The 27,755-nt window shown below is 40.8% G+C and overlaps 1 protein-coding gene across 2 annotated transcripts in view; it reads left to right on the top strand.

Moving 5' to 3' along the window:
- ADCY1 (adenylate cyclase 1) overlaps window positions 1-27,755 on the top strand; it is a 154,327-nt gene that overhangs the window by 57,702 nt on the left and 68,870 nt on the right. For both annotated transcript variants that reach the window (XR_005827515.1, XM_040591717.1), the window contains exons 3-4: window positions 1,590-1,708; window positions 13,137-13,248. Coding sequence is in view for 1 of the 2 variants with exons in the window: in XM_040591717.1 (XP_040447651.1) it covers window positions 1,590-1,708; window positions 13,137-13,248 (231 nt within the window). In the remaining variant the exon portion in view is untranslated. The remainder of the gene's footprint in view (window positions 1-1,589; window positions 1,709-13,136; window positions 13,249-27,755) is intronic.

Raw genomic sequence — 27,755 nt, 5'->3', positions numbered from 1 at the left:
TAGGAATGAAATTTTCTTTCTTCCAGTCTCCAGGCACTTCTCCCAGTCACCACATTTGAGCAAAGATTATAGAGATTGACCTTGCAATGACATCTGTCAGCTCCCTCAGTGCTTGTGGGCACGTGTAGAGGAATTGTAGAGGAATGAAGCTGGGTTAATTGACATTGATAATATACAGCTGTGGGCTGGCTTCAGGGGCAGTGGGTTGGCTGATGTGGATAATGTGCAGCTGTGGCTGGTTCCTGCTAAGTGGTTAAATAGCTCTAAGGGGTATGGAAGAGGGTCCCTGAATGAAGAGAGACCTGGAAGAAGCAGAGGGAGTAGAGAGAGTGCCCTGGATGGAGGTGAGACAAGGAGAAGGATGTAGTAGAGGCAAGAAGCAGGGTGGACTGGCCTGAAGAGGATGAAGAAACAGCATGAACAGTAGATGAACTGTTGAAACCTTGTGGGGGATTGGTGGCTGTGGTGGGGCAAGGTGTGGGAACTACTTATTGAAGTTAACCTGGAATGGGATGGTAAAAGCCTTGTTGCAGCTTGTTAGTTTTGGTAGTGCTGTGACAGGTGCGTCCTATCAGGGCACATGGACTTACATATGTCCGGGTTGCTTAAGTATTCCCTGACCTGATCTTCTACTACCAAGAGTATCTCTTCCTTGCTCCAGCCTTGCCCTGAGTTCTCTGGAACATGGGATTCCTGAATCAGATCAGATGTGGTTATGTGAATTCATTCAGGTGGTTGCCATAGCTGAAGCTAGCAGGTCTGATGGTTAAACTTGGAACTGCAGTTTTAAATGGTGAGTGTTTTCTGTGTGAAAACACAACCTGAGTAGGTATCTAAGGACAACTTACGACACCTAAGAACACCTGCTCAAGTGTTATGTGTTAATGGGCCAGAATATGTGGAAAAACTACATAGGCCTTTATAGTCAGTACTGACAAGATCCAAAATGTTAGAGGTCCTCTTTACACCTGTCAATGACCCATGCCAAAAATCTCTGTGGATATAGCAGGAAAGATGTTTATCCAGGGGTTTGTACTGATGTGTTCCATTCCTGAGATGGCTGGAACAGATGGTGCCACGCTGGATAAGATACCATTAAAATGGTACTTTTATTATTGTTCTGCTGATTCAGACAGTGGATAAATCTATCATCCGCTCTCACTGCTTAATAACTAGCTGTCATAGTTCTTCTAATGTAGCACTTTAATTAGATTCAGAAAAAGGACACACAAAAGGATAACAAACGGTCCTGGGAAGTCTTTCCCAGACAAATAAATGCTACTAACAATAAAGTTATTTTTAGCATTGTGATGTTAGTGAACATTATGGACAGTTGTCTGCTCTTGAAGCTGACTCTTCGCTGTCTGTAGAGTTTCTTGAGTTTTGGGGGGGTTTTTTGTGCAAAAGACTTACAGACACCCACACAGTCTGCAGGACTTTGAGACAAATGGTTCATATTGTTTATGCAGCGGAAATTCTCAGGAAGCAGACTAGGTTAGGAAAAGAGTGTTCAGTCTGCTAGTTTAAAACTTTTGAATAATTATCACACACTGTACCACAAAACTGATGTTGTTTATGTTTTCTTTTAGGAACGTCTCTTGATGAGTCTTTTGCCTAGGAATGTTGCAATGGAAATGAAGGAAGATTTTCTGAAACCTCCTGAAAGGATTTTCCACAAGATTTACATTCAAAGGCATGACAATGTCAGGTAGGATTGATGTAGCCTGTGAAATTATTTAAAGCAGGGAATATTTAGTACAAATACAGTGACATGAAGTTGCAGCCAGGTCTGGGGCGGGGGGGGGGGGGGGGGGGGGGGGGGGGAGAAAGAAAAAGACAGTACAGTGAAGTTTCTTCATTTATGCCAAGGGGAGAATGAGCACACTAGGAAGACTTAATAGTCTCTGAGAAGATAATGGTGAATCAACAAATGGCTTAGAATAGTAGTGCTGGGAGGCAGACAGCTTTTTTTCAAATGAGTAGTCATTCTTTTTTTACTGTATTATACTTTGGGTAAGCAGGAGTACTTACTTGCGTGGTAACTTTTACACATTTATATTTTCCTGATAGTAAGATGAGTTACTTTTAATGCAATAGACTTTCTGGGTAAAAGCATGGAAATACAGAAAGAAAGAGCAATGTAAACTTAAAAAAAAAAATTCCATCATATGAGCATTCTTCCTCAGAGGCTGACTGATGCTGAATGCTACTGCTTGCTCTCTTTCAGTGAAAGACTGTTGTGCAAGTACTCTCATTTACCCTGGTGGTTGCTAAAGTGCATTTTCGTTCGCTATTGTTCTCTGCTCCCCCTAAAAATAAATTCCTTAAAGGCCTTGTCTGAATGGTGGTGTTTTATCATACTGCCTCTAGCTACTTTTTTCTCCAAAGTGCCTTACTTCCACACCAGAAACAGTTTTAAAGAAGTTTACTTGGTGCCACCCTTGCCCTAAGCAAGGTGCAGACTTAGTAAGCGGTGCCGCTGAGCTGCCTTGATTTGCACTGTGTACTTGCGTAAATACCCAGCAAGCTGTTGCCAACAGGTCCTGGTAGACTGCAGTTTTACCCCAGGGTCTTTGTGACTGCAGATCTGAAGGATGCAGGGAAGCTCCAGTGGAGGACAGCACTACAGCATCCCTCCAGGAAGTGCTGCTGGTGCTTGGTGCCAATACTAAGATGTGTGCTTTACCTTTTTAAGGGGACTAAAACAACTGTGTGTGTTTGTTTTTGGTTTTTTTTCCCTTTTGAGTAGTGGTAATTCAGTGTGATACCAGTCAGACCTAAGAGACCATTCCCATATTCTCATGACTTGTGCTCTTCACACCAAATGTTCTGAAAACCACTATTAAAACAAACAGATAAAAAGCCTCTCTACAGTTCTAAATTCCTGGAGTTCTTAATGCCAACGCTATACAATGGAAAATAGAAAATGAGCTGCACTTTTACCTTTCCTAATGCAATGTTTTCTTTTTCTCCCAGCAAGTATCTGGAAGAGGAGGTAGGCATGCAGTCAGTAAACTGCATGATTTTTCCACTCCTCACCTATTAAAAAACTGAACAATAAAAAACCCCACCAAACAACACATAAAACCCCCTCAGCAGCAACAAAGCCATCTGTTTCAGTCTTATAGATAGCTGCATGGAGAAAAAAAAAAAAACCAAAACACCAAAGAGTCTTTAAGCACTAGATTTTGCATGTGAAAAATAAGACATACAGCTACCTTCTTCACCTTCTCCCAGAAAAACAGGGGAATACATTACAGTGGGTGTGTGTATATATATATACACACGCCCATGTAAGAAATGATGGACTGGGAAAATATACTGGCATATTTCAGATACACCATGTCAACAGTCCTAGTTTATCCATTAGTTGTATAAATATTTTCCAAACTCTCAAATCGTTGTTGAATGACTGCCTGCAGTTGCTGGCACCTCTGTAAGGGAATGGAAACACATCTCTTCATGCTGAGGGCAGAGCCCTCAGTTTTGTGTCAAGCTTTGATGAGATCTGTAGTAAAGAGAGGAAATTATTTTGCTCACAGATAACTCTCTTTAGTTAGAAATCACTCCAGACCTCCACATTAGTACTCAGGATTTTATTTTTCTTTCTGTAGCACAAAGCATTGAACTCCTTCAGCATCAATTGAAGATTTCTGTGTGGAGAGGGGATCAGTTTAAAACTTACTTTGTATTTCCATTGGAGACTGTTCTAAGGGCATCAATGAATACTACCCATAAAAGAGCACTGAATAGGTAGCTTACAGTGCCATCAAAGGAACTTGCAAGGGCCTGGGAACTGTTGTGGTTTGTGGGAAAAACCCCTTTTCTCTTCCAAAATGCTCAAATAGAGCAAACAAAAAATGCCTGCGAAGAAGGACATGTACCAGCTTGTAAAAGAGAAAGAACCCTAGGCCCTTACTTTTATCAGTAAGATAATGGTACAAGAAATGGTTGTTGTCCATTCCAACCCTCTGCTTGTATTTATGCCTGTGCAAAAAGGAATAAGAATTCTTCCCCAGGCAGGTTCTGATATCTCCTGTGTACTCTGTGTAAAGGGTGGTAATTAAGGCAGAATATATTTATCTATGAAACCTCCCCAAAGAAGAGGTCGAAAGGAATTGTCGTAAGTTGATGAAAATCAGGCCTTTCCTAACATATTCTTCACTCTACAGATAACGCTGCTTCTTTTCCCACGTTTTGTGTGGAACATCTGAATATTACCCAGTGATCTTGAAGAGGGTATGACTTTCTATTTTTTGTCAAAGAGGAAGAAATGAGGCTTTTTGTACATCTGCTACCTTGTAAAGTTTTTGAACAGAATTGCTGTACAGTAGGAAATGAGTTACATGTGTTCTAAATGGAAACAAACAACTTAATGCAAATGCAATATGCAAAAGGCATGCAAATATATGTCTAATGTTATTACAGCACGAGCCCAGTAAGGATACTAAATTCAAGCATTGGGAAGGTAAAATAATCACAAGCCTCATGAGAAGGAAGGAGTCCATATACAGTTCAGGAGCCATTTCAACACAGTATGGGTGTTATCTTACTGGGGTGACCCCAGCCAAGGTCACCATGAAGGATGTGAGGACCAGATGGCAACTTACATGTGAAAACTCTGCAACAGAGCAGATTTTCTGTGATGCTTGGGCATCTTGTTCGTAACACACAAGAAACAGCTTTTTCCTAAGGTGGGATTAAGTAATGTATGATTCATATTTCCTTCTTTATCCCTTGTCTGGCCCTACAGGGCTGAGGAATTTACAGATTACATGTATGTGCTAGGTGGCTACTGTAAAAACATACTAGTCCTGGCTGAATCTCTCCATGCAGCTGTAATTCAATTAAGTAACTTCAAGTCATATTTCAGTTCAAATATATGCTCTGCATGGAACTTTCGACCCATATTGTTGTTTGTCTCTTCTGGAACGGACTTTCCACACTCCATTAGATATTAATGAAACTGTTTCAGCACATGTATGGGTAGGATATGGCTGGCTTGGTATGTTAACAGACAAATTCCCACTCTGCTCCATAACTCAAAGAACATTCATGAGATAAACAGAAAGTGAACATTGAACTGCTACTAATTTCCTGAGCCTCTGGTACAGCAATTTCATTTAGCCTAATTTTTACAACTGTGAAATAGAACTAGCTGCTTTGTGAGAAGAGAGATTAATTTCAGGCAACACACTGCCTGATTCAACGCTACCAATAAAAAGATCATTGCGGTGTTTAGAGGTTGTTGTGACCCAGTCTGAGGCCAGATCAGTCTGCAGCTATTTATATGCAAATATTTCTGGTGTCTCCTGTCTTCTAGAAAGCATCAGAACTCCAAAAAAAAAATATGAGTTTGACTTACCCATTCCAGTGTTTCAAAAAGCTGTGTTCATGGCGCCTGTGAGCAGCATTTCATATGGTCTTTCTGAGCTCATAAGACTTCACGGTGAACTAATTTTCATTAATGATTATTTTGTAAAAACATGCATACCCCTTTGATTTTAGTTTTAACAGCCTGTGTGAATTTTTTGAGAAAGCTTTTTTCTTAATTGTTGCAGTGAGTTATAGATAAAGTTATTAATAATTTTCCCTTATGATTGATCTTTAAGGAAAAAACCCAAACCGTACAGGTTCCTTTCTGAGGCCGCATGTGCCATTAAGATATTCTTATTATAAGTTGTGGTCTAATTGACCAAATGAGCCAAGCGTAAATAAAAAACGGGGCACACAGCCCCTCCTTAATTTGCTGAGTATTTGTTTATACAAGTGGCTCCACTGAAAGCAGCGGGACTATTGCAGTGCACAAAGTACATGAACGAGCGCTGTTAAAAGTGAATGTTTGCCACCTACAAGCTCTTAAATCTCTTGTGTAACTTGGCAGGATTTCTCCTTCTGAACGCCCCACAGAGTGGCATAGAAAAGGGCTGCTCCTTGCAGTTGGGGAGCGGATTCAGTCTCTGAAGCCAAGGCTGTTTTCCGTGCTGGGATTTAGCGGGTGCAGCGGCTTCCTGCAGTGCTGCAGGAGGGCTGCAGCCACCAGGCAGGCGCTGGCTATGCCCGCCCGCAGGGATCACAGCGGGGAAAGCAGGAATACAGGGGGGATCACTCAGGGCTTGTCAACACAGGAATGCTCCAGATCATCAAGGAGTATGAGATAATGATGTGTGTAGCTTGTATACCTGTGCTGAACCAGCTCAACTGCTTGTTTGTGACAGAAATGAGAGAAATTGCTGTTTATAATGCTTTATTTCCTGAAGTTGCTCACTGCAGTGTTGCTTTGCTTTTATTCAGAATTTGTATACCAGAAGCAGTTGGAAATACCTGTTTGCATATCAAATCAAATACTCAGGTAACTTTAAAAAAAGTTCATATGAAACCTCCATTAAAAATTAAAATCATGGAATCACAGAATGGTTTGGGTTGGAAGGAAACTTTAAAGATCCCCTAGTGCAACCCCTTTGCTATGGGCAGGGACACCTCCCACTAGCCCAGGATGCTCCAAGGCCCATCCAGCCTGGCCTTGGGCACTGCCAGGGATGGGGCAGCCACAGATGCTCTGGGCAGCCTGTGCCAGCGCCTCACCACCTTAATCGTAAAGAATCTCTTCCTTTCATCTCATCTAAATCTACCCTCTTTCAGCTTAAAACCTTTGTCCCTTGTCCTATTGCTACAGACCCTGGTGTAGTCTCTTGCTGACTTTCTTATGAGCCCCCTTTATATATTGAAAGGTACAACAAGGTCTCCCTGGAGCCTTCTTCATGCTGAACAACCCCAACTCTCTCAGCCTGTCTTCACAGGAGAGGTGCTCCAGCCCTCTGAGCATTCTCGTGACCCTCATCTGGACCCACTCTGACAGGTCCATGCCATTCTTGTGCTGGAGGTCCCAGAGCTGGATGCAGTGCTCCAGGTGGGATCTCATGAAAGTGTAATAGAGAGGGAGAATCACTTCAACCTTAACCTGCTGACCGTGCTTCCTTTTGTGCATCCTGGGATACAATTATCTTTCAGGGCTGCAAGAGCACAGTGCCAATTCATGTCTGGTATCCCATCCAGCAGTACCCCCAAGTCCTCCTCTGCAGGGCTGCTCTCCATCCATGCCTCCCTCAGTCTGTATCTGTGTTTGGGATTGCCCCAGTCCAGGGGCAGGACGTTGCACTTGGCCTTGTTGAACTTCATGAGGTTCGCATGAATGCAGTCCACAAGCATGTCTGGGTCCTTCTGGATGGCATCCCCTCCCTCTAGTGAATCAACTGCACCACTCAGCTTGGTGTCGTCTTCAGACTTGCTGAGGGTGCAGTCAATCCCTCTGTCTATGTTATTAATAAATTAGGAGAGAAACCAACAGGCAAAAGAAAAACACTGACCTTCAGCACTTACAAGTCTGTATTTACACATTAAGATACAAGTATCTATCATACATGCTTTGTTGCGGTAGTCTGTGGGGCGTACAGTCTTATTTATGTGGATTTTAGAGTGTAGCTGTGTTGTCTGTGTGCGGAGTGTCTAGCAGGAGCTGTTCATCCGTAACTGTAGGTGCAATTACTGTATACTAATAGGAGGAGCTGTTTTCTCAATTTTTTGGGGAAAAGTTATCTTTTGAGAAAGCTAGATGTGTTTCACTAAGAAAGAAATAGTCCAAGATAAGAGGGAAAGATGCAGTGCGCAGAAGTTATAGCAGGACATGTTCTGTAGGAAACAAAACTCCTTTGAAGAAATTAATTTGGAAATTTGGTCTCTTTTGCAGTTGCATATAACTTCTTGAGCTTATGTTTATTTCAAAATGTTTCAGACCTATTTGTTGTGAGATCATTTAGTATTATTTGTAACTAAACCAAGCCATTTATGTATTAAATATTATTAATGAAAAAATCAGATAGCTTTCTATCAAAGTAGTCAAAAATAAGCTAATTTTCCTATCAAATGTAGAAAGGTGACTATGCAAATGTTAGAAAGATGAGCCATGTTTTCAGTGAGGAATATTTAAGTCACACTCTAGCAATCAATACATTTAAAAAAACAACAACAAAAAAAATTAAAAATATTATACAAAAAACCAAACAGTTTTAAGTATATTTTAGTAAATGAGGGTAAGACCGGTCAAAAGTTTCAGAAAGTAGCTACAGCAAAGTTAGAGTCAAGGCTGGGTTTTCTCCTCGCTCTGGGCATGCCCTCAGAAGGAAGGCAGCGCTAAGCCAGGTGCAGCCACATGGGTACGCGGTTATTAACCACCAGCAGAAGGTGTTACAGGAACGACAGGGGGGATTGAGTCATGGAAAGTGTAACCGTAGCTGTTACCTTGAGAAAGAAAACCAGTGAACAAAAGTGTGTCTTGCACCTCAAATTAAACCATATGAAAGAAAGATTTCAAACTAGTCTCCTGCTGCTGCTGTCTTGTGCTTTAGTAATACTCGGTGTAGGTTCCTCTCCTCTTTTGTGAGCAAGAAAGCAGCGTTAGGAGAGAGCAAACCTCTAACCCAGCACAGCACTGCTCCTGCAACACCGTGGTGTCACACAGACTTTAAAATCAAGAGCAGAGCAGAAGTTTGGTAAAGCTCTACTCAATAATCGATTATTTTCCCCCCTAGGTTTTAATTAGAATATTGACATTGCTGTTGTAACTCATGACGCTAATAACTTGCCTGTCAAAAAGCCAAAGTGATTGAAGTTTTTACCAGATTAGCCAAACTTCATTATCCTGTGAACTTGCTGGTAAACCCCTGGTATGACTGAAAACTACAGGACAAACGCTGAATATCTCAAGGAGCGTAGGATTGAAGAGTTTTTCATGTAGCACACAAGGAAAGAGAATGCTAGGTCCTCGGGGTCCCTTTGCTCAGCTGGGGGCTGGAGGGACAAGAGCATTGCTGAGCCTCTGGGCGACGAGACACCACCAGGCTTAGCACCGTAAGGACCGCGTAGCCTTGCTGACCACCACATGGACATCACTTTTCACTGAAAACGCACACATCGTGTACAAGCCATGCTGTTGGACAAACAGAAGTAACTTTTGTCCTTTTTTTTCACTTTCTTTCCACTTTTATTTCTTTTCTTTCTTTAATAGTTGCAGTTGAATTGAGATTGGGGTTTCTTTTTGGTTTTTTTCACCACAGTGCCCCAGTGGCATTGTTAAGATTTCTGTGGAATTAATGCAGGGAGAGTCATATCCCTGAATGGTCATTAAGAGAAATGGTTGTTAATGGGTAACTTCTCACTTCTTGTTTCTGTATATGGTAATATTTTTTTTTCCCCAAATAAAATTACTTAGCTATTACTGTAAAATGTCCCTTTGTATACCATACTGTTATGAGGACTCTTTCGTGCATAAGTAAGGTAGCCCTAGTTTACTCTAGCCTAATGTGTCTGAGGATGTGAACCTCAACCTCCATGGTGATTAGCAATGAAGTTACAGTGAGCCAAGGCTACTTTGCTCTTGGAAGAGTGCCTCTACAGAAGGGATCGATGTGCCTTAACACCAACGCTTTGTCTTAACTTTTCTAATGGTATCAATATATTAGACATGGCCTACATTTAAGACTGTCATTATTTTTGTGTGAATAATACATCCAAATCAAAGGAAAGGGAATTTCAGTGTTAATTTGTGTTCTGGTGAAAAACAAGTGGGGACTTGGACTTTGAAAATATTTTAATATGTTTGAAAATATGGTTTGGCCCTGGGAACACTTCAGGCATATCACTGGAATTCTGGCACTGTATAGCTTATAAATTCTCTCTTTAGTGCTTTTCTGATTTTCATGGCTATAGCAAAAATTATAATCTCTTTTCTGTTCTCACTCCCAGTGGCAGATTTTGCCACCTCCTGACAAAAGGCCTTCTGTGTCCTTTATGTTCCAAAATCCTGAGGAAGACATAAAAGGGGAAAAAAAAAGGTTAACTGCATTGGATGCGTGACTTGACTCCATAGTCAAAACCCTGTGTCACAGACCAACACGCCACCCTAATTTGCTTTAGACATTGTACAATAAAGAGTAAGCATTGGTGCTGCCCCACAATACTTGTAGTGAGGGAAGAGATGGACACAGACATGTGAAGAAGTACAAGAGATAATACTGGTCAGTGCACTAGTTAAAATAAAATGAACCCACTAATGATTTTCAATGCTGTTTTTAGAATATCAGAGCTCCATGTGTGTGAGGGGAGGGTCACCCTCTGCAAGACTGCCACCCCGAGTGGCAGCAGACTCGCCAACCCAGTTGCACTTCGGGGCTACAAAGCCTCTGCTCATCCACTGGCCGTTTCCTTCCATCCCTGCTGAAAAATCAGGTTTGGCCATTTGCATTTCAGCCTACTTCCAGAGAAATGCAGCAGGTGCTATGGTTGTAACATTTCATGGTGGTAGAAATGAGCAGAATTTCTCTGAAAAAAAAGGCAGGGCTTGTACTCACAACACTTCCCCATCTCTGCCATGTTGAGACACAGGAGTTACACTTTGAATATTTTAAGAATACAGTGTTAAAGAAGTTACAGATTTTTTACAAAAGCAGTTAGATTTAAAAAAAAAATCTTACACCAAGAAAATGTAACAGTAATCATATTACCTAACCTATTCTATTAGGTTTAAAATGTATACATGCAGTTAACTGCAGTATGAAATAGTTCCCAAGCCTAACTGAACTACAGCTGTATCTCAGCACACAATAATTACATATTTTACCTAAATTTGCAATTACTTGTTCAGTTATGTATTGTGGGTACTTTTATGGACTTCATTCTTTGTATGATTACCAGTGTTTTGAACTAAATGCTGAGGGCTAAGCATTTTTTAAACGTTTACTGGATTCCATACTGGGATCCATTAGCAAGGATCCCATACTGACTTACTGAGGTAGTTGTATGTAAAATAACTTTCCTTTTAATGGAATAATTTAATGTGTGAATGTATTGCTTGTGCTCTGTGCTTAACTAATTGAGAGGTTTTGAGGTAAGTGTACATGTGTGCAGGGTAATGGTGCTCTGTTAGTTAAGACATTGTTACGTACTCTCCACAAACACTGAACACTTCTGGTTTGTGTGTACATGTATGTACGTGTATGTTCTTCAATGTTAAAGACGTTGGTAAACAATTAACATTGTTATTACCTTCAAGGCCTAACCCCCCACCCCAAATACTGTTTTTTTTAAAGTGGAAGTTGTTGGTGCAGCAGGAGATATTACTGTTACTGCAAATGTGGTTAGACAGGAAGAAAAATGGGCTGCCATATTTAAAATGGAAATAGGAAAATAAAACCAATCAAAACGTAGAATGTGCAAAGGATGAGACGTGAAATGGCAGAGAGGCTAGCAGAAACTGTTGTTATAAAGTAGCCTATACAGTCCCCCTCTATACTAACAGTATCTAATTAAAACCTGGAAACTGTGTGACATGTTGGATTGCAACAACTGTGGTGTTTTCCTCTGTGTCTTTTTTGACTGTATGAATTCTGATGTGAATTTAGGTCATAAGGCAAATGGGTCATCAAGGAAACTATATGGGAGACTTTGATGCACATTTAAGCACATTTGAAAATCTTCAAGGAATTTAGGAGGATGATTTGATATTAACTGGTTAACTGACCAGCCTAGGGCTGTCAAACAACGGAGATGACAATCCAGAATTAAGAGAATAAGTAGATCTCCATGGGCAAATATGCAGAGCACTTTGCTGGCATTATTGCACTTTGTTAATGCCCTTTACCTTACCAGTCACTTGGTTGGTACACGTTGATGATAAAAGAGACATGAATCAGTAAAATTAAATGCTGAATGCTTTATTTTAAGAAGCCCTTTTTGTTGTGTTTAAACAACATAGGAATGGAAGAGCTATTTTTTTTTCCTGAATGGGGTTCATCTTGAGCAAAGTTCTCATAAAGCATGCTCACAGGAGAAGAGAGTGGGGAGCTTGCCCCAAGGATTGACACAACCACCCAGAGGTTTTGTTTGTAGATTAAAGCCATTAAACGTCAAATGAGTCAGGTTTGTGTTGGGATACATTACCTAATGTGCTCTGGTGGACAAGAAATTTTAGCAACAGGGTTAAATGAAGGAGTCAGGAGTTGTATTTGCTCTTTTTTGAGGCTTATTGGGAGATTTTGGACTTGGTTATGGTGAATGAGAAACAGCAGACTTGCTAGTCCTGCTTTTCTAGCATCTGCTGTTTTATCTATAGAGCGAAGGTTTGTTGAGGGGAAGGGGAGTACGTAAAGCTGAATTTAACTTGCAGTTTTCAAACCAAGTTTTACACTATGTCAAGTACACCTAGGCCATGTAGCATGGGACTATTTGTTAGCATTCACATAAAGATTTGTTCGACATTTATAGTCTGGGTGTTGGGGATAAATGCATTAGGTTCCTGAAGTGGGCTCTAGGCCTTTGCCAACAGATGAAGAAATCTAAATAATTAAAAGAATCATAGCTCCATAGTCTCTCGAGTTTCAGGATCTAGAATTTTTATTCTCTCTGTCACAGTAGTATCTGTGCTTCTTTCTATCTCCCTTTGTCACCACAGGCGGGCAGGTATTGTTAAGGCAGATTAAACTGTTGGACATAAAAAATTTGCTAACACTGATAGAAGCTGGACACTTACATGAGCCACACGCCGTGGTACCGAGAAGCCTGGCCCGACACAGTCGATGCTAGCTCCTTACAGGGAGCAGTACGACCACGTCATGGAGCTACCGTACGCTAGTTAACAACTCCTCTATTTCAGTACTTAGTAAATCTCATACAGGATTTATCAGTTTGGCTGTAGAACCAGTACTGAAACCATCTTTGAAACCAACTGAGCAGAGAAGATCGCAGCTGTAAAGAGGAGAAGCAGTTGTTCTCTGTGTTCCTGGAGTGCTCGTGAGGGAACCCCATGAATGGTGTGCTTTGCATATCTGCACCAGATAGGTATGTAGGATATGTATGTAGGCATTTAAAGTGTCCCAGGGTTCTCTACAATAGCTGACAGCATGAGATTAATGCCTATTTTTCTGAATCTTTGCCATTTTTGTTCCAACTAACACTTTATTCATAGTGTTTCAAGGCTTGCTTGAGTCTGTGCTTTGGGTCGCATTCATGCTATAAAAGAGGATAATGAGAGGGTGAAGATGTCTTCTGTACTGATATCTCTGTGTCTTTTCCTTTCCTTACAGCATTTTGTTTGCAGACATTGTGGGGTTCACTAGTTTGGCATCACAGTGTACTGCCCAAGAGCTGGTGAAGCTGCTGAATGAGCTCTTTGGCAAGTTTGATGAATTAGCTACAGTAAGTACAACATTCTTACTTGAATTTAATTTAAATTCCCTTCTGCAAAATGATGCATGAGTTACCCATGTTATAAACCTGTAGTAGACTGATTTAGCCCCATGTGTCATGAATTTCTAAAGCTTCCGTTGTTAATATTCTGGAGAGAAAACAGACTATTTTCATTGTTTAGGAAAGAAGCCTAAGTTACTATTTTTAAGTGCACTTTTCTTCCCCTTCCTTGGAGGCCATCAGTGTTCTTCATCGGTTTTGTTTGCACAAAATCAAGAAAATATTTCAATATTTACATTTCTATTCTGCATGGAAATAAGCAGGATAATGGAAAATATGAATATTGGCACTATGCATAAAATGAGTTTCTGTGATAATAAGAAGATAATAAAATTGATTCTTTACAGAGAGCACTCCGTGTTACAGAAATGATGGTAGCTTTTCAGAGAGGCTATTGTAGCCAAAATGGGATCCATATCATAGCTAATGCATATGTTTTGGTCGCTGCACTTAGATTGTGCCAGATTCCCCCATGAAAAGAAAATGAGATAAATGTTCCTTGCCTATAACTCCCAGCAGTCTAGTGGTACCACAAGCATTTGAGAAGAAATGAGAAGAATGGATGTGCCTGAAAATGTCACACACCTTGTTTCAAATTGCATTGAACAATATGCTGCAAATGTGTTTTCCACATGAACAAAGCAAAACTTCATCACAACTATCTTGTTTGCCAACCATGTCCACAGAGCCTTCATTGCTGAGAAGCATTACCTCCACAGAAATTCTGCTACTCCACTATCTAGCTATCTTGTCTTCAGACACTGCGCAACAGCCTAGAGAGCACATTTCTGCAGATCCCCAAACATAAACGGCATCCACATTTTTTAGTCCAAACTCACTTCTCCTTGATGTAGTCTTCTACATGAGAGACCTCAAGCCTGTGGACACTTGGCACTTATGGCTCCCTTTTGATGAGGAGCTCTCAGGGACCACAAGGAGAAAAAAATCTGCTCCACGAAATGCCAGGGTTGAGGAAGACCTGTTCTTAGTTAAATGGGTTATCATTTGATCATGTTTGATGTCCTGATTTGCACTGGATGTTCAAGTTGTAACAGAGAGGAATTGTTGTGTATTCCCTTTTTCCAAGAAAAACAAAAGATTAAGTTAGATGCTGAGTGGAGATGCAATGAAGGTGTGCTTTTTTGGTACAAATTTGTAACACACTCATAAGCCTTTATATAACCAGTTCTGATGATGAACTACTGGCAGTGCCTCAGAGAGAGCACAGGTGCCCAGCTCACAGAACTTCATAGACATATACCTTAGAAATGAAAGGGTCTGCCATGTAGATGATCATTGGCAAGAGCTTAAATGACTTCAAGAATTCAGTCTCCTTCCTTTAATTTCATTACTGAATGTCTGTAGAGGAATGAAGCTGGGTTAATTGACATTGATAATATACAGCTGTGGGCTGGCTTCAGGGGCAGTGGGTTGGCTGATGTGGATGAGGTGCAGCTGTGGCTGGTTCCTGCTAAGTAGTGAAATAGCTCTAAGGGGTATGGAAGAGGGTCCCTGGATGAAGAGAGACCTGGAAGAAGCAGAGGGAGTAGAGAGAGTGCCCTGGATGGAGGAGGGACAAGGAGAAGGATGCAGCAGAGGCAAGAAGCAGGGTGGACTGGCCTGAAGAGGATGAAGAAACAGCACGGACATTAGATGAACTGTTGAAACCTTGTGGGGGGTTGGTGTCTGTGCTGGGGCAAGGTGTGGGAGCTACTTATTGAAGTTAACCTGGAATGGGATGGTAAAAGCCTTGTTGCAGCCGGCTAGTTTTGGTAGTGCTGCGACAAATGTCATCCTCCAAATGTCAACCAGCTATCTAATAAGCTCTTTTAAAATTTACAGTGCTATCATGTGTAGTTATCGTAGCCATGAAACACAAGGCAATGTAATAATACTGGAGCACTGGGACATGGCACAGATCACATGTGTGCGCACTGAAACACATGGCCCCAAAGCCAGGGAGATGGCTGCTGTGCTGTGCTTGCTCCCGTAGCAGTGGCCAGGTGCAGCCAGCTGGAGGTGTTACTGGAGCTAGGGTACCAGGCAGATGCCAGCTTTTAGTGTGAGGTCAGTTGTTTGCCAGGTCAGAAGCAGATCGGAAGTAGCAGAAGAGCTAAAAAGCCTTAGTTTTTCTGTTCAGCCTGCACACATATTTTTTTTCCAAATTTGAAAATAAACCTCATGGTTTCTCTCAGCTATGTGCGGAAGATTTGTTGTTTAGTTGTCCTTCTAGTTCAGACTGTGCTGCATCAGGGTGTGATTAAGGACAGAACGGATGAGCTTGCTTTGGCACCTTCTGGTGTGGTAAAGGGAGACTTGCTGTTCTGTCTCCTGCAGTCACAAGAAATGTGCTGAGAAGTGTAATTTTTCAGAAGGATTCCGATCCCTTGGTTAAAACAACTTCTAGATATTCATTATTAGGTCGAAACACAGGACTGGGCTGATTTTACAACAGTGCTGTGCTGGAGTATTCAGGACGATGGAGGAGGAAACTGCAGGGACTGCAAAGAAAAATAAAAGGGTGATAGCTTTGCTCCCTGTGACTACCGCAGTGTGATCTGTGAGTGTGCATGCTGGGTGCTGCTGCTTCGCAGGAAGCAACCTCAACCATGCTTTATGACAACCCTTGTTAAAACACTTGTCCTGTCTTAAAACTGTAATGCTTAAAAAAAATCCCTGTTGCCACCGTGGAAAGCATAGTGAGTGTAAGGCAGCACATATTTCCTGGGAGTCTCAGGAATTCCTGGTGTTTTGGCACATTGACACGTTGTAGGAATAGCGAGCCTTTCCTTCGGACAGTAGAGCTAGAGCTGACCAGAACCAGGTGCTTCCACAATGAACACAAAAAGAATCTTCTTGAGAGATCTGGGACAGTTTAATCCTAAAGTTTGTCCTTCTGACATTTAGAAGCTGGTCTATGCTTTTTAGCATTAGATTTTTCTCTCTTTCTGTGTGCTGTTTGGGTTTGTGGGTTTTTTTTGGTGAGGCAAATAGTTTTGCTCTTTCTGAAATGCTTCACCTTTTTAAAATCACAGTAGCTTTAAATGTAGTTACAGTTCATGACAGGGAGTTCTGAAGGCAAACCTTAGGTTTCAATTTATTGTCATTCAACTCCTTTGAAAGCTTGTCTATGCATTCCGTTAATAGAGAGCAAAGAAAATTCCTGATCTTCTTTCTCCCTAGTAGACATTATTTGTACTTTTATCATGTCCTTTCTTTTTTATTTGCCTCTAGAGAAAGTATGATTTTCAAATGCTTATCTTGTATTTCACCTTGTAAATCACTGAGTTCTGAACTCTGTTAAGAGAAGAAGTGACCGGAATATAGTACTTAAAATGATGGCATATTTTTTGTTTTCATAATGGCGCTTTGGGTTTCTTAAAGAAACAATCTTAGGTAGTCATATTTGATATAGGAACTTTGTGGTCTTCTGAATAACTTCTGGGTCTATGGGTCAACGTCAGTCACTTTGAAGAAAGGAAAGTGAGTCTCAAGAAAATAAAGCTAAACAAAAATGAATGACAATATTAGTATTCTTGCAGGAGTGTGACTTTGTCGTAGACAGGCATCAGAGAATCCACATGGAGAGGCACTGATATGAATACCTCAGGGTTCATTCGTATGTCTGGTTACTGAAGTACTTCCAATGTCACAGCCTTCAGCACCCTGGATATTTGGATAAGTTTGCCGGTGCAGACGTTCCCTTGGGACTGTATGCAGCAATAGCGAGCCACCTTCCTGAACACAGGCAGTGAGTTAAGTTTGTCATGAAGCCTATGAATAGTTCGAATAAAAAGAATGAATTTGCTTTAATTTCTATTGGATTTTATCTGCTGTTCAGGCTTAGTTTACTTAGTTCAGGGTGTTATTTCTGAATTTCCTTCGTTTCTTCCAGTTTTGCTTAAGCAAAAGTAGCTTTGTGCAGTCTCAGATGTCTGCCCTAATGACATTCTGCATGACATATTATCAATGAACCTGAACAACGGATCTTTGCATGAGGTCTTCAGATTCCTTGCAATTAACCTTCAACACTATTGCTAGCTTCCAGTTTTTAATTCTTCAGCTTAATTGGAGGAGTGACAAATTTTAAGGAAATACAATGATTTGCATTGTGTTGTTTTTATGTTCCCAGGGAATTCTTGGACACATGGCCAGTTACATGGGTGCCTTGTAACTTTAATACACTGTATATTTCAAGTGCCTTTTCTGTTCATGCTTTAGCTGTGGCATGAGTTACTGTGAATGAGGGGGGTTCTTAAGGCCGCAGTTACTCAAATAGCATCACACAGAGTTGCACACACCCCTGCTTGGATACTGTCATAGTCACAGATCCACTGTCTTGTGATACAGTTCAGCTATACCCAAAATATTTTACCTTTAAGAAGTTATCTTAATAGAAAAAAAAAAAAGGCATTTCTCCAGCATCCTGCATTGTAATGAAACAGGTTTGCTTTTTAGAGAAGCTTTGATCTTTAATTGTTCTTTTCTTTGATAGATTTTTCTCACACATTGCTTGCATATTGCTACATGGAGAATTGATTGTTTGTGTTTACAGATTCAGTTATGTTACTGCATCTTAGACTTCTATGACTTTTCATTTAAAAGTGGATAAGGATAAATGAAGTTTAGGCTCTTTTCAAGGAATATCGCTAGAATCATAGAATCATAGCAACAATGAAGGATTGTGATTGGAAGGGACCTTAAAGATCATCTAGTTTAAATGCCCCTGCCACGGGCAGGGACACCTCCCAACAGCCCAGGTTGCTCCCAGCCCTGTCCAGCCTGGCCTTGGACACTATCAGGGATGGGGCATCCACAGCTGCTCTGGGCAACCCCTGCCAGTGCCTCACCACCCTCACAGGAAAGAATTTCTTCCTGATACCTAATCTAAATCTACCCTCTTTTAGTTTAGTTTTGGTATTCTGAATGAAAGATGTTATTTTTCATGCCACTTTTGGCATCTCATCAATTAGCCAGACTGACACGTACCACTTCCTTGTGCTTCCTCTTTGCAGCTATGTATACCTCTAGGCTTTGTGACTGTGTGTAGGCTGAGCCTATTTTTATTTCTTTCTATTTTAATTTAGTATCCTTTTCTGATTACCTTCTTAGCTTTTAAAACAATTTTTACTTTCCAAATTTCAATGTTACTGAAGTGCTTTTTTGTAGCTGTTCAGCTTCAAAGATATTGAACTTAAAAACATTGCTTCTGAGCCTTAGGCAAAGAGTCAGTAAGTAATATTTTTAAACAGCTTCTGTGTTGGGTTTATTTTTTAAACTGTGTCAAGAACAGCCAGTTCTTTGCTGTGCTTGGGCTAGCCATTCCTAGAAGCACTCATTTTAAGAAACTGATTCTATTGAATCTATGGAATGTTTTTATCTTTATTAAGATAATTATGATGTATTTTTAAAATAGAAAATAAACAAAGTTTTGTGGGCTGGTTAAGACAGGAAAGTTAGTGCTGGAAAACATACATATAAACTGACAGCACAATTTGTGGAAATTGGTAAGTGTGCACTGGGAGGGATATATATAAAAAAGCTATTTTTAAGGAGACTTGTCTTCCCAAGCTTCCTTGATAGTCAGTGCAGACACAGGATACTACTGGGGCAGAATGAGGCACGTAAGCTTGAGTCCTATTCTGAACAGATGTCTGGAGAGGTCTCCACGAGAGAGCTAAGGAAGTAAGCTTTCTTAAATTAAAGTGGTCTTAATGAATATGACTGCGACTCTGTAGGATCAGGGACTAATGACTTCTTTTAAGTATTGTAGGAACATCTAAAGGGGCAGGTACCACCGCAGTTAGGTCTTGCCTAACCTCCTTTACAGTACTTTTTCAGTAAGAGGATACTCTTGCTTGGTATGCCAATTCTCTGTCATAACTTGACGTCATTTGCATGCTTGTGGTATATCACCAATTTCTTTCTGAGTCTGCACTGTGCACATCTGAGATTTGCATCTTTGTATAGGGCTGTGTTGGATTGTTCTGATCAGCTGCAGACGCTTGCATTTGGACATTTGTGCATTTGGACATTTGTACTGAAACTAATCATCTTGACTTCTGGTGCAGTTAGCACAGAAAAAGGTATTTCTGGAATTCAATGTGTCATCCAGGGAGGATATCTCACTGCACTCCAGAAGTGCCTGCTCACTTCACTGTTGTACAGACAGTTTGGCCCAGGTATGTGCTTTAGCTGTCTGATGTTACCTGCATACATAGTCCTGCCTGCAGCCCTGTGCCCACACACAGACGTGTTCTATGGAGTGTAGCAGTGCAGCAGGGGAGCAGCTGTCCTCAGCCTGGGGGGGACCCATTACTCCTGCACTGGAGTCCAGAAGCACTCTCCTCAAAGCAGTCAGCTTTGTTCTTCTCAAGCCAGACTTTTTATTTCCTTGAAGTCAATGGAAACCTTTCTGGAAACTACTTTCTTCATAACCAGCTGTATACAGTATCTTGCTAGTTCTCATGCCATCACTATTCAGTAAATCTGCCAAGCGGAGGGGAATGGCTATTTCCAGCAATTAGGTCTTGAAGATTTCCCGTACTTTTTTGTTTGGAGCCTGACTGAGCTTCATACTTCATACTTTTGTTGGTGCTTAAATACCACCTCTCTGTTGTGTTGTTTCCAGAAGAATCTGGAAAAATATCCATTTCCTGAAATTCAGAGTTTAGTTTTTCAACATATAGTGTATTTTGTTTAGGCTTGTTTCTCCTGGGATGTTGCTTTTCATAAAAAGACGGCATTGTAATGGACACTTGGTGGAAGCTGGGAAGGAGACAAGCATGCATATCAGTCGTGATGACTGTGTAAAATATTCTTGCTAAAATCCTTTTTCATTTCCAAGTAAAGTAACATATATGACTGTTAAATAGGCTCTCACTCTCCAGGACTAAAACCCTTTAACTTTCTAGTTCTGTAAAATTACGCTCCATGTGGAATAAGGAAGGAATTTATGGTGAGAATGGGAATGCACAGAAAAGGAAGGGCAAGAACCAGTAGGTTATTGCAGGTCAGCATATATAATTGCCAATAACACTGAGGAAAAATATTTGATGCAAAATGTCTTCCATTTTATAGCTGTCCTGAATAATTCTACATTTTTTAAATGCGTGATGTGGCTTCTATGATGATAATTTCTCCTGATTTTACAAATACAAAATTACATGTGCTCATCTAGAGATGGCCAGCTTTCCTCAATCAGAGCCTACCAAGCCATTTTTTTGTGGTACTTCCTATACTGTAACCAGATTATGTTTCCTTTCCTGTTATTTCTACCACTCTATAGAAGCTCTTGTTGTCTATACTGTTTTTTCAATGAATATGGCTCCATTAGCCTGCCAGATTGAACTCTGTAGAGTATTGCAGTTAGCTTATTTTCAAGTTTGGTTGGTTGTTGTTTTTTTTTTTTTTATGCTGGTACTAGCAGATGTGTGAGTTGGTAAAGTTAGAATTTGCACACATTATTCCATTCAAAGGTTATCAAAACAGTTGTTTCAATTTTTAAATCCACAGCTCAAAACCTGGGTGAAAAGAGATGTGAAAACGTGTATGCAGTAATTGACAGGGTTCAATGACAGTTCTTTATGAGCTGGACAGTTTTCAAATGTGTATTGTCACTGTTGGAACATGGCAGTGTAATGGAGCTGGCAGTAATTTCCATGTCACTTCATTACACTCAGGATTTGGCTATGAAGTTTATCTGATAAGCTGGCTTCAGTAATCTCTCACATGTTGTGGCCCACATTCAGCATAGCTATTAAAATAGATTTGAATACTATTAAAAAAAAAAAAAAAACCAACCATTGGTAAATCTTTTTAGTTTATTGGGGAAAAAAAAAAAAAGTAAGATGATAAGTGAAATTACTGTTTGTTATTAATGAAAGTTGCAGATGACGTGAGTAAACTGCATCCAGCTCTGGGGGGCCCAGCACAAGACTGACATGGACCTGTTAGAGTGGGTCCAGAAAAGAATAATGATCCGAGAGCTGGAAGACCTCTTCTATGAAGAAAGAATGTGAGAGTTGGTGTTGTTCAGCCTGGAGAGGAGACCTTATTGCTGCCTTTCAATATATAAAGGGGGCTCATAAGAAAGTCAGCAAGAGACTATACCAGGGGCTATAGCAATAGGACAAGGGACAAAGGTCTTAAGCTGAAAGAGAGTAGATTTAGATGAGATATAAGGAAGAGGTTCTTTACTGTGACGGTGGCAACATCGCTGGCAGGGCTCAAGGCCAGGCTGGATGGGGCTTGGAGGAACCTGGGCTAGTGGGAGGTGTTCCTGCCCATGGCAGGGGGTTGGAACTAGCTGATCTGTAAGGTCCCTTCCAACCCAAACCATTCTATGATTTTGTGATTCTATGATTTTCACAGACTTTTCATCAGCACGGAAAGAGGGCCTTTTCAAAGGGAATTCAAGGCAGGGTTCTAAGGAGTGTTTTGCATGTGAATCTAAAATCATAGCTTCATCATTCTTGGCACCGAGATGCATTTGTTCTGAATACTGCTCCAGTCTAAGAGACTTTCACTAGGTTGCCCTTCCCATGGAGTACTTTTTATTTTGTTTTTCTCTAAAGCTCTTTCGTGCAAAAAAGGGAGTTGTAGAGCTGAGGGCAAAAACCAGGAAGATCTCCTGTTTTGGTTAATTTTTTAAAGAAAATAAATACAGTAGGAAAGTCTAAATATCAAAAGTGTAAACGTACAAAGGATGTCTCCCTCTCACCGTGCACTGAATTTAAATTAATAATTTTATATGGTATTGCTTAGTTGCACTGTACAGCCTTCCAGCTAACTCCATCCAATTCACTGACTTTTCATCTATGGCGCAGAAGAGGGGGTGGCTTGTCCGTCTCCATTTCCTCACCAGCAGTATGCTGTGCTATGCCCTTCCAAAGCACCTGGAGCAGTGAGGTGTTCACTGTACCTCTGCATAAAGGAAGGAGTGGACTAGCAATGCTGGGAACAGATATCAACACCCAGATACCTTCTAGCAGCCAGTGTTCAAATCTGTTGAAAGTGGGTCTCAAAAGCAGTGTATGGCCCGTAACTGTCAGGCTGAGCCACCTTGGTTAGTGGATCAGTAGTCCAGAGGATGAATATTAAAATTTGCCTTTATCCCATGTTGTGTATGTATGCAAGAGGGTGTAGGTAAATTTGCAGAACTGTGAGTCTGTGCTTGTTGTACATACACATATATATGTATGGATGCATATATTTATACAGCATAATAGCCAAAATATAGAGGGGTTCCACTTCTGTTCCAATCTAATGGGCAAGTTTAATGAAATTGGATAGAGAAATCATTCCAGCTTTAGAGGGTGTAGTAGAAAATACTATTCTTTCTGCAAGTCTCTTGTATCTCTACACACATCTGTAATATAGATAAATTTATGTTAACTTCTAGAGTGACTCAAAGCTTTCTAACCCAATTTTCTATTGAGATTAATAGCACTTTGGCATACAGTGCTGTAAATGTTAAGTATGCTGCATGTGTTAAAGACATTGAAAATAAGCTGCAGTGGTAACCGTGGTGAATCCTCTCTTGTCCTCTGTCGAGACTTCTTTGAAAACAGAATGATGTTCAAGGTTTGTGAAGAGAGGTAAATAGGGAAGGTATTTTATACCTGTGTTGCAGTTTTGGGGAATTGTATAGGTGCTTTGTATTTTTTCCCCCAATAGTCATTTTATATTGTAATAACTAAGAAAGGACTATAACTGTGATGTGGTTAGCCTGGATTAGGGAGTTATGGCTCAGGTCCCTGAGGATTAGAAGGAGCGCTGGTACAAATTAGTGTAGTTCCCCTGAATACCGATGATGCCATGCTGATTAATATGAACTGAAAATTTGATCCCCTTTGCCTACCTACAACAGTTCAGCTCCGAGCACAGCAGGCTGCTCAGAGGAAGCTGTTGGAACGGGGCTTTCTGAAAGACAGCTACTGATAAACCAAGAAGGAAGGAAAACAAGAGGGAAAATATGAAGAGCAGTGAAGCTCAAAAATAGTTCTGTGATGGTTTTTTTCCTCAGGGGCACTGATCTGCCTTTTGTCACACTGAACGTCTGTAAGGGAGGGTGACCATGCCCCTCTGTGGCATTGTTTCGCTCCAGTGACAAAGCTCTTAACAGCAGTGGCAGGACCAGAAGAATGGTGACTGTTCCTTCTTCAGCACTTGCGGTTCACTGCTGTCTCCCCAGAATTAAGTCTACTCTCAATGAAAACGGAGCCCTCAGAGATTTGCATTTTGATGGTTTCCCTCTACCCCAGACTTGTCTTCGGCATGTGAAGGAAGCATTGACCTCACAGTGGGTTTTCTCAGGAAACAGGGGAACAGCTTTTTTCCCCCAGAGATTCAAACTGTTTTGGGCAGTGAATGGGTGGGGGAGGCATGAAGGGGGTTGGGCTGAGGAGCTGCAACCCACACTGCCAGCGCACCTCCTTCTGCCCCTCTGCTGCATGCACTGCTGCTCTGGCTCTGGTTTGCACCTGTGCAGGGGCAATACCCAGAGGTCTCCCTAATGCTGATGTCTGAGCTTTGGTGAGGATGCCAAAGCCTTCCCCTGAGAGAGTAAAGCCTTCAGTTTAACTCCAAGCCTAATAGCACTTTCTTTTACCCCGACACTTAAATAGCTGCACCTGGACACATGTTAGTTTGAGGTTTCTTTTTTTTTTTTTTTTCTTTCCATTCTTTTTTCTAAGATTCTAACTTTGCAATCACTAAGCATCGCAGGTAGTGGCCAAACGCCTGTTCACATTTTTCTAGCCTAAACAAAAGTAAATGCTATTACTGCTCATGTCCAAGTGTAGAGGAATGCAGCTGGGTTAATTAACAATATACAGCTGTGGGCTGGCTGATGTGGATAATGTGCAGCTGTGGCTGGTTCCTGCTAAGTAGTTAAATAGCTCTAAGGGGTATGGAGGAGCACTGGATGAAGAGAGACCTGGAATAAGCAGAGGGAGTAGAGAGAGAGAGTGACCCGGATGGAGGAGAGACAAGGAGGAGGATGCAGCAGAGGTAAGAGGCAGGGTGGACTGGCCTGAAGAGGATGAAGAAACAACAGGAACAGTAGAATCTGACTGATGGCAAAAGCCTTGTTGCAGCCTACTAGTTTGTTTGTGCTGCAACATGCAAGAACATTCTAGGAGACTGTAAGACTGGTAGAGTCTGAGCTAAGGGAAACGGGAATTATTGCTTATGCATCTTCTTGTAGACCTTCTTAATCTTTTACTCTGCACAGCATAACTAAATCCAAATTGCCTGAATATTGTAAAGAATCTTTTTATGTACCTTAGGTAATAAAGTTTTTTTAGTAGGAAGGACAAAAAATTGTCTTTCTAATTTATGGATAAATAAAATCCCTCCTACTTGTAGATTTTGATTCCAGGAGGATAATAAAAGTCTGAAGAGCACAGCCAAAAATCAGGTTGCTAGCAGGCCTGCAGAAAAATAAATGGATGGGTACAATAATGGATGTGTATAATTACAGTATATTGTAATTAAGTCACCGAGGGTCAGACTCATCCTTGGTGTAATTCCACTGCAGTTAGTAGAGTTAGGAGAGAGGAGTTCAATGTTTAGCTTCTAAAATCTTGCTTTTTAAAATTATAGTCTAGCTGACCTTCCTTTCCATCAGCTGCTTTATGAAGTGCTTGTCTGAAAGTGTAAAGAAAATTCTAGCAGCTTCGAAGTATCCTCTGCTTTCCAAGTGGGGCTTCCACTTCACACTGGCAAACCCTGTGATGGACAGTTGTGCCAGAGGGAATTCTGCAGATCTGCTGGGAAGCGTCTGGGTGAGGCACCACAGGTGGGCAAGCTGCCTGGCAAATGCAGCGCTAGCAATCTCTGCTGCTTTTTATCATGTGCATAAAACCAAATTATCAGCTGTTTCTAAACAGACATTGCTTGTATCAACTGTGACTAGAATTTGTAACTATCACACTTGAATTCATCGCTGCCACAAAAGTGTAAAATATTGCCGAGTCAAGGGCTTCTTTGGAAGTTGCTGAGGAAACAAAACAGAGAGAGGGAAAGAGTTTGTTAATTTGCATATCAATCCTCAGAAAGATTGCTCTTACAAAGCTGCACTGCATCTCCTTCCTGTAAGCCTGCCTTATGTGTTGAGAGAAAGAAAACAAACTTTTTTTTTCTAGAGATTACTGCATATTAATTGATTTTTATAAATAAGGACAGTGAGGATAACATCTGATAGGGAACAGAGTCGTCATTTCAAAAACAGCAGGTGATTTAGGCTTGTCTTCCATCAAAATTAATATCTCTCCAGAAAAAAACCTGGAGTCCTTATTTCTTTGTATAATTCTGTTTTATTTTTATCCTGCAAAAGTAATAAATTGACTTGGAAAAGTGGTAATGGATCAAGATCTGTTGTTTTGGGTTTTTTTTCTCCCTTTCTTAAACTAATAACCAGGCTGTGCTGTGCCAGTCTGACAGTAATTTTGTGCATCCCATTATAAAATGTAGTGGTTCCTGCTAAAAAACTTGGTGGTTTGTATTTAGTGGTTTCTGTGCAAAAACCTTGAGTTGGAAGGCCTGTTTTGTGTCAGGATAGGTTTTGAGGTCTGCATATTACTTTGTGTGCATCAGTAATTATTTTACATATGTAATACCATTTAGCCAAGGACCTCAAACTACCCAATTAAAACTCTTAAGTAAAACTGGTGAGGCATTTTGTGGCTATAGTGTGTGGGAATACTCCGAGGACCTGGTGATTATGCTTCTGCAATAATTGTGTTCACATTCATTAAAATATATATTACTAATAATAATTAGTGGTATATTTAAAAACCTCCTGTACAGAAGAAATGTAAAGCAGTCACTCTTAGAAAAGCCTTTTCTACTAGCTAAGCATTCCCCAAAAGATGGCCCTCTTCTTTGCTTCAAGACTTGAGTTTTTAGTTTATAAAAAGAAATAGACAGACCAGTTTTCCTGAACAGTGTCTGTAGAAGAATGAAACTGGGTTAATTATCATTGATAATATACAGCTGTGGGTTAGCCAATGTAGGTAAGGTGCAGGTGTGGCTGGTTAAGTGGTTGAGAGCCAGTGGAGAGAGAGCAGCCAAGGAAGAAGCAAGAGAAAAAACCCATGCCCTGGATGAGGTGAGACAAGGAGGAGAAGGCAGCAGAGGGACTGTATGGAGAGTATGCTGGTACGAGATGGTAAAAGACCTTGTTGCAGCTTGATAGTTTGGAGAGTGCTGCGACAAGCGTCAGCATGCTTTTTTCCATGTCTGAACAGAAGTAACTTTCATAATTATTGTTCGATATTTGGAAACATGTACAAAGAAGACAGGTGTGCGAATGCCTGCAGCTGGAGGAGTGCGGAATAACAAGCCCCAAGTGCTAGCGTACAGCATGTCCGAGACAAAGAGGTTGCTGTAGGCATCACCACCGCTTCCAAGCTGGAGTATGGGCAGTGATGTGGAGACTGCAGTCATCTCAGGAGGGCTTTGGTTCTTGTAGGCAGGAGGCTGGAGGAGGACATGTGCCTGTGTGAGAAGCTAAACCAGTATTCCCAGAAAATTTAAATTCCACCACCATAGCCCTCCGTTTGGTTTTTTTTTTTTCTCCTCTTTCTGTGGCACTGAAATCAAGCCTACGTAGCATATCGATGGAGAAGGAATTGGAGTTTTGTTAATCTTTTATCATCATATTCACAACAGCTAGTTTTGTGTGGCACTTACATAGTCCCAGCTCTGTAAGTTGGATTCAAGAATCAGTTAATTTACTTTTCTGTGCTGTACTCTAAATGAGTAGAAGTTACTACAGTCTGGCTGCAAGAGATGCCATCATCTTATCGTGTCTCCTTATAGTTTATTATTTAAAGGCACTTTGTTATGTGCCCTCTGTTTAGAAATGAAATTGCTGCTCAGATCAATGTAGCAATCATTGCATGCTATCACTGGTTTTTCAAAATGGGAGAGATTTAGCCAGGTCTTTTTGGCTGTAGAAATTAAACAGTAGGCAAACAGGAGATAAATTTGGTGGCAATGCAAACTGACTGTATCTTCTGATCTGCAAGTGTGTCATGTTTACACTGATGTTGCTGTATTTTAAATTGTGATTGATGAATCAGTAATGCACAAATGTGTGCACCTTTACTTGTGCATGATCTCTCCTGCTAAGTTGGAACTGGATTTGAAACAAAAGCTTCTCAGAATACAAACATTTCCTGATATTCAGTAGTGGTTTGGCTTCAGTCCTCTGGCTTGGATTCAGTCTCACTGCAGATCTTGAATACGTACTGACCCAGCATGAGGGCAAGGGGATAGTATTTTTTTAGAACTGTAGTTTTAAGCAGAGTTACCTACCTGTCTTGAACAATGTGAGGCTGATCACCAGTATTTATGTGCATATTTATAAATACATAAAGAAACAAAAAGTGTATGTCAGCTGTTCCGGTATGAATCCAGATTTCATGAACTGTAGGTTACTTAATTTG

Source organism: Falco naumanni, chromosome 4, assembly GCF_017639655.2.
Source record: "Falco naumanni isolate bFalNau1 chromosome 4, bFalNau1.pat, whole genome shotgun sequence".
Taxonomy (NCBI): domain Eukaryota; kingdom Metazoa; phylum Chordata; class Aves; order Falconiformes; family Falconidae; genus Falco; species Falco naumanni.
Note: the sequence above shows the minus strand (reverse complement) of the source record. Positions and strands in the feature narration are given on the sequence as shown.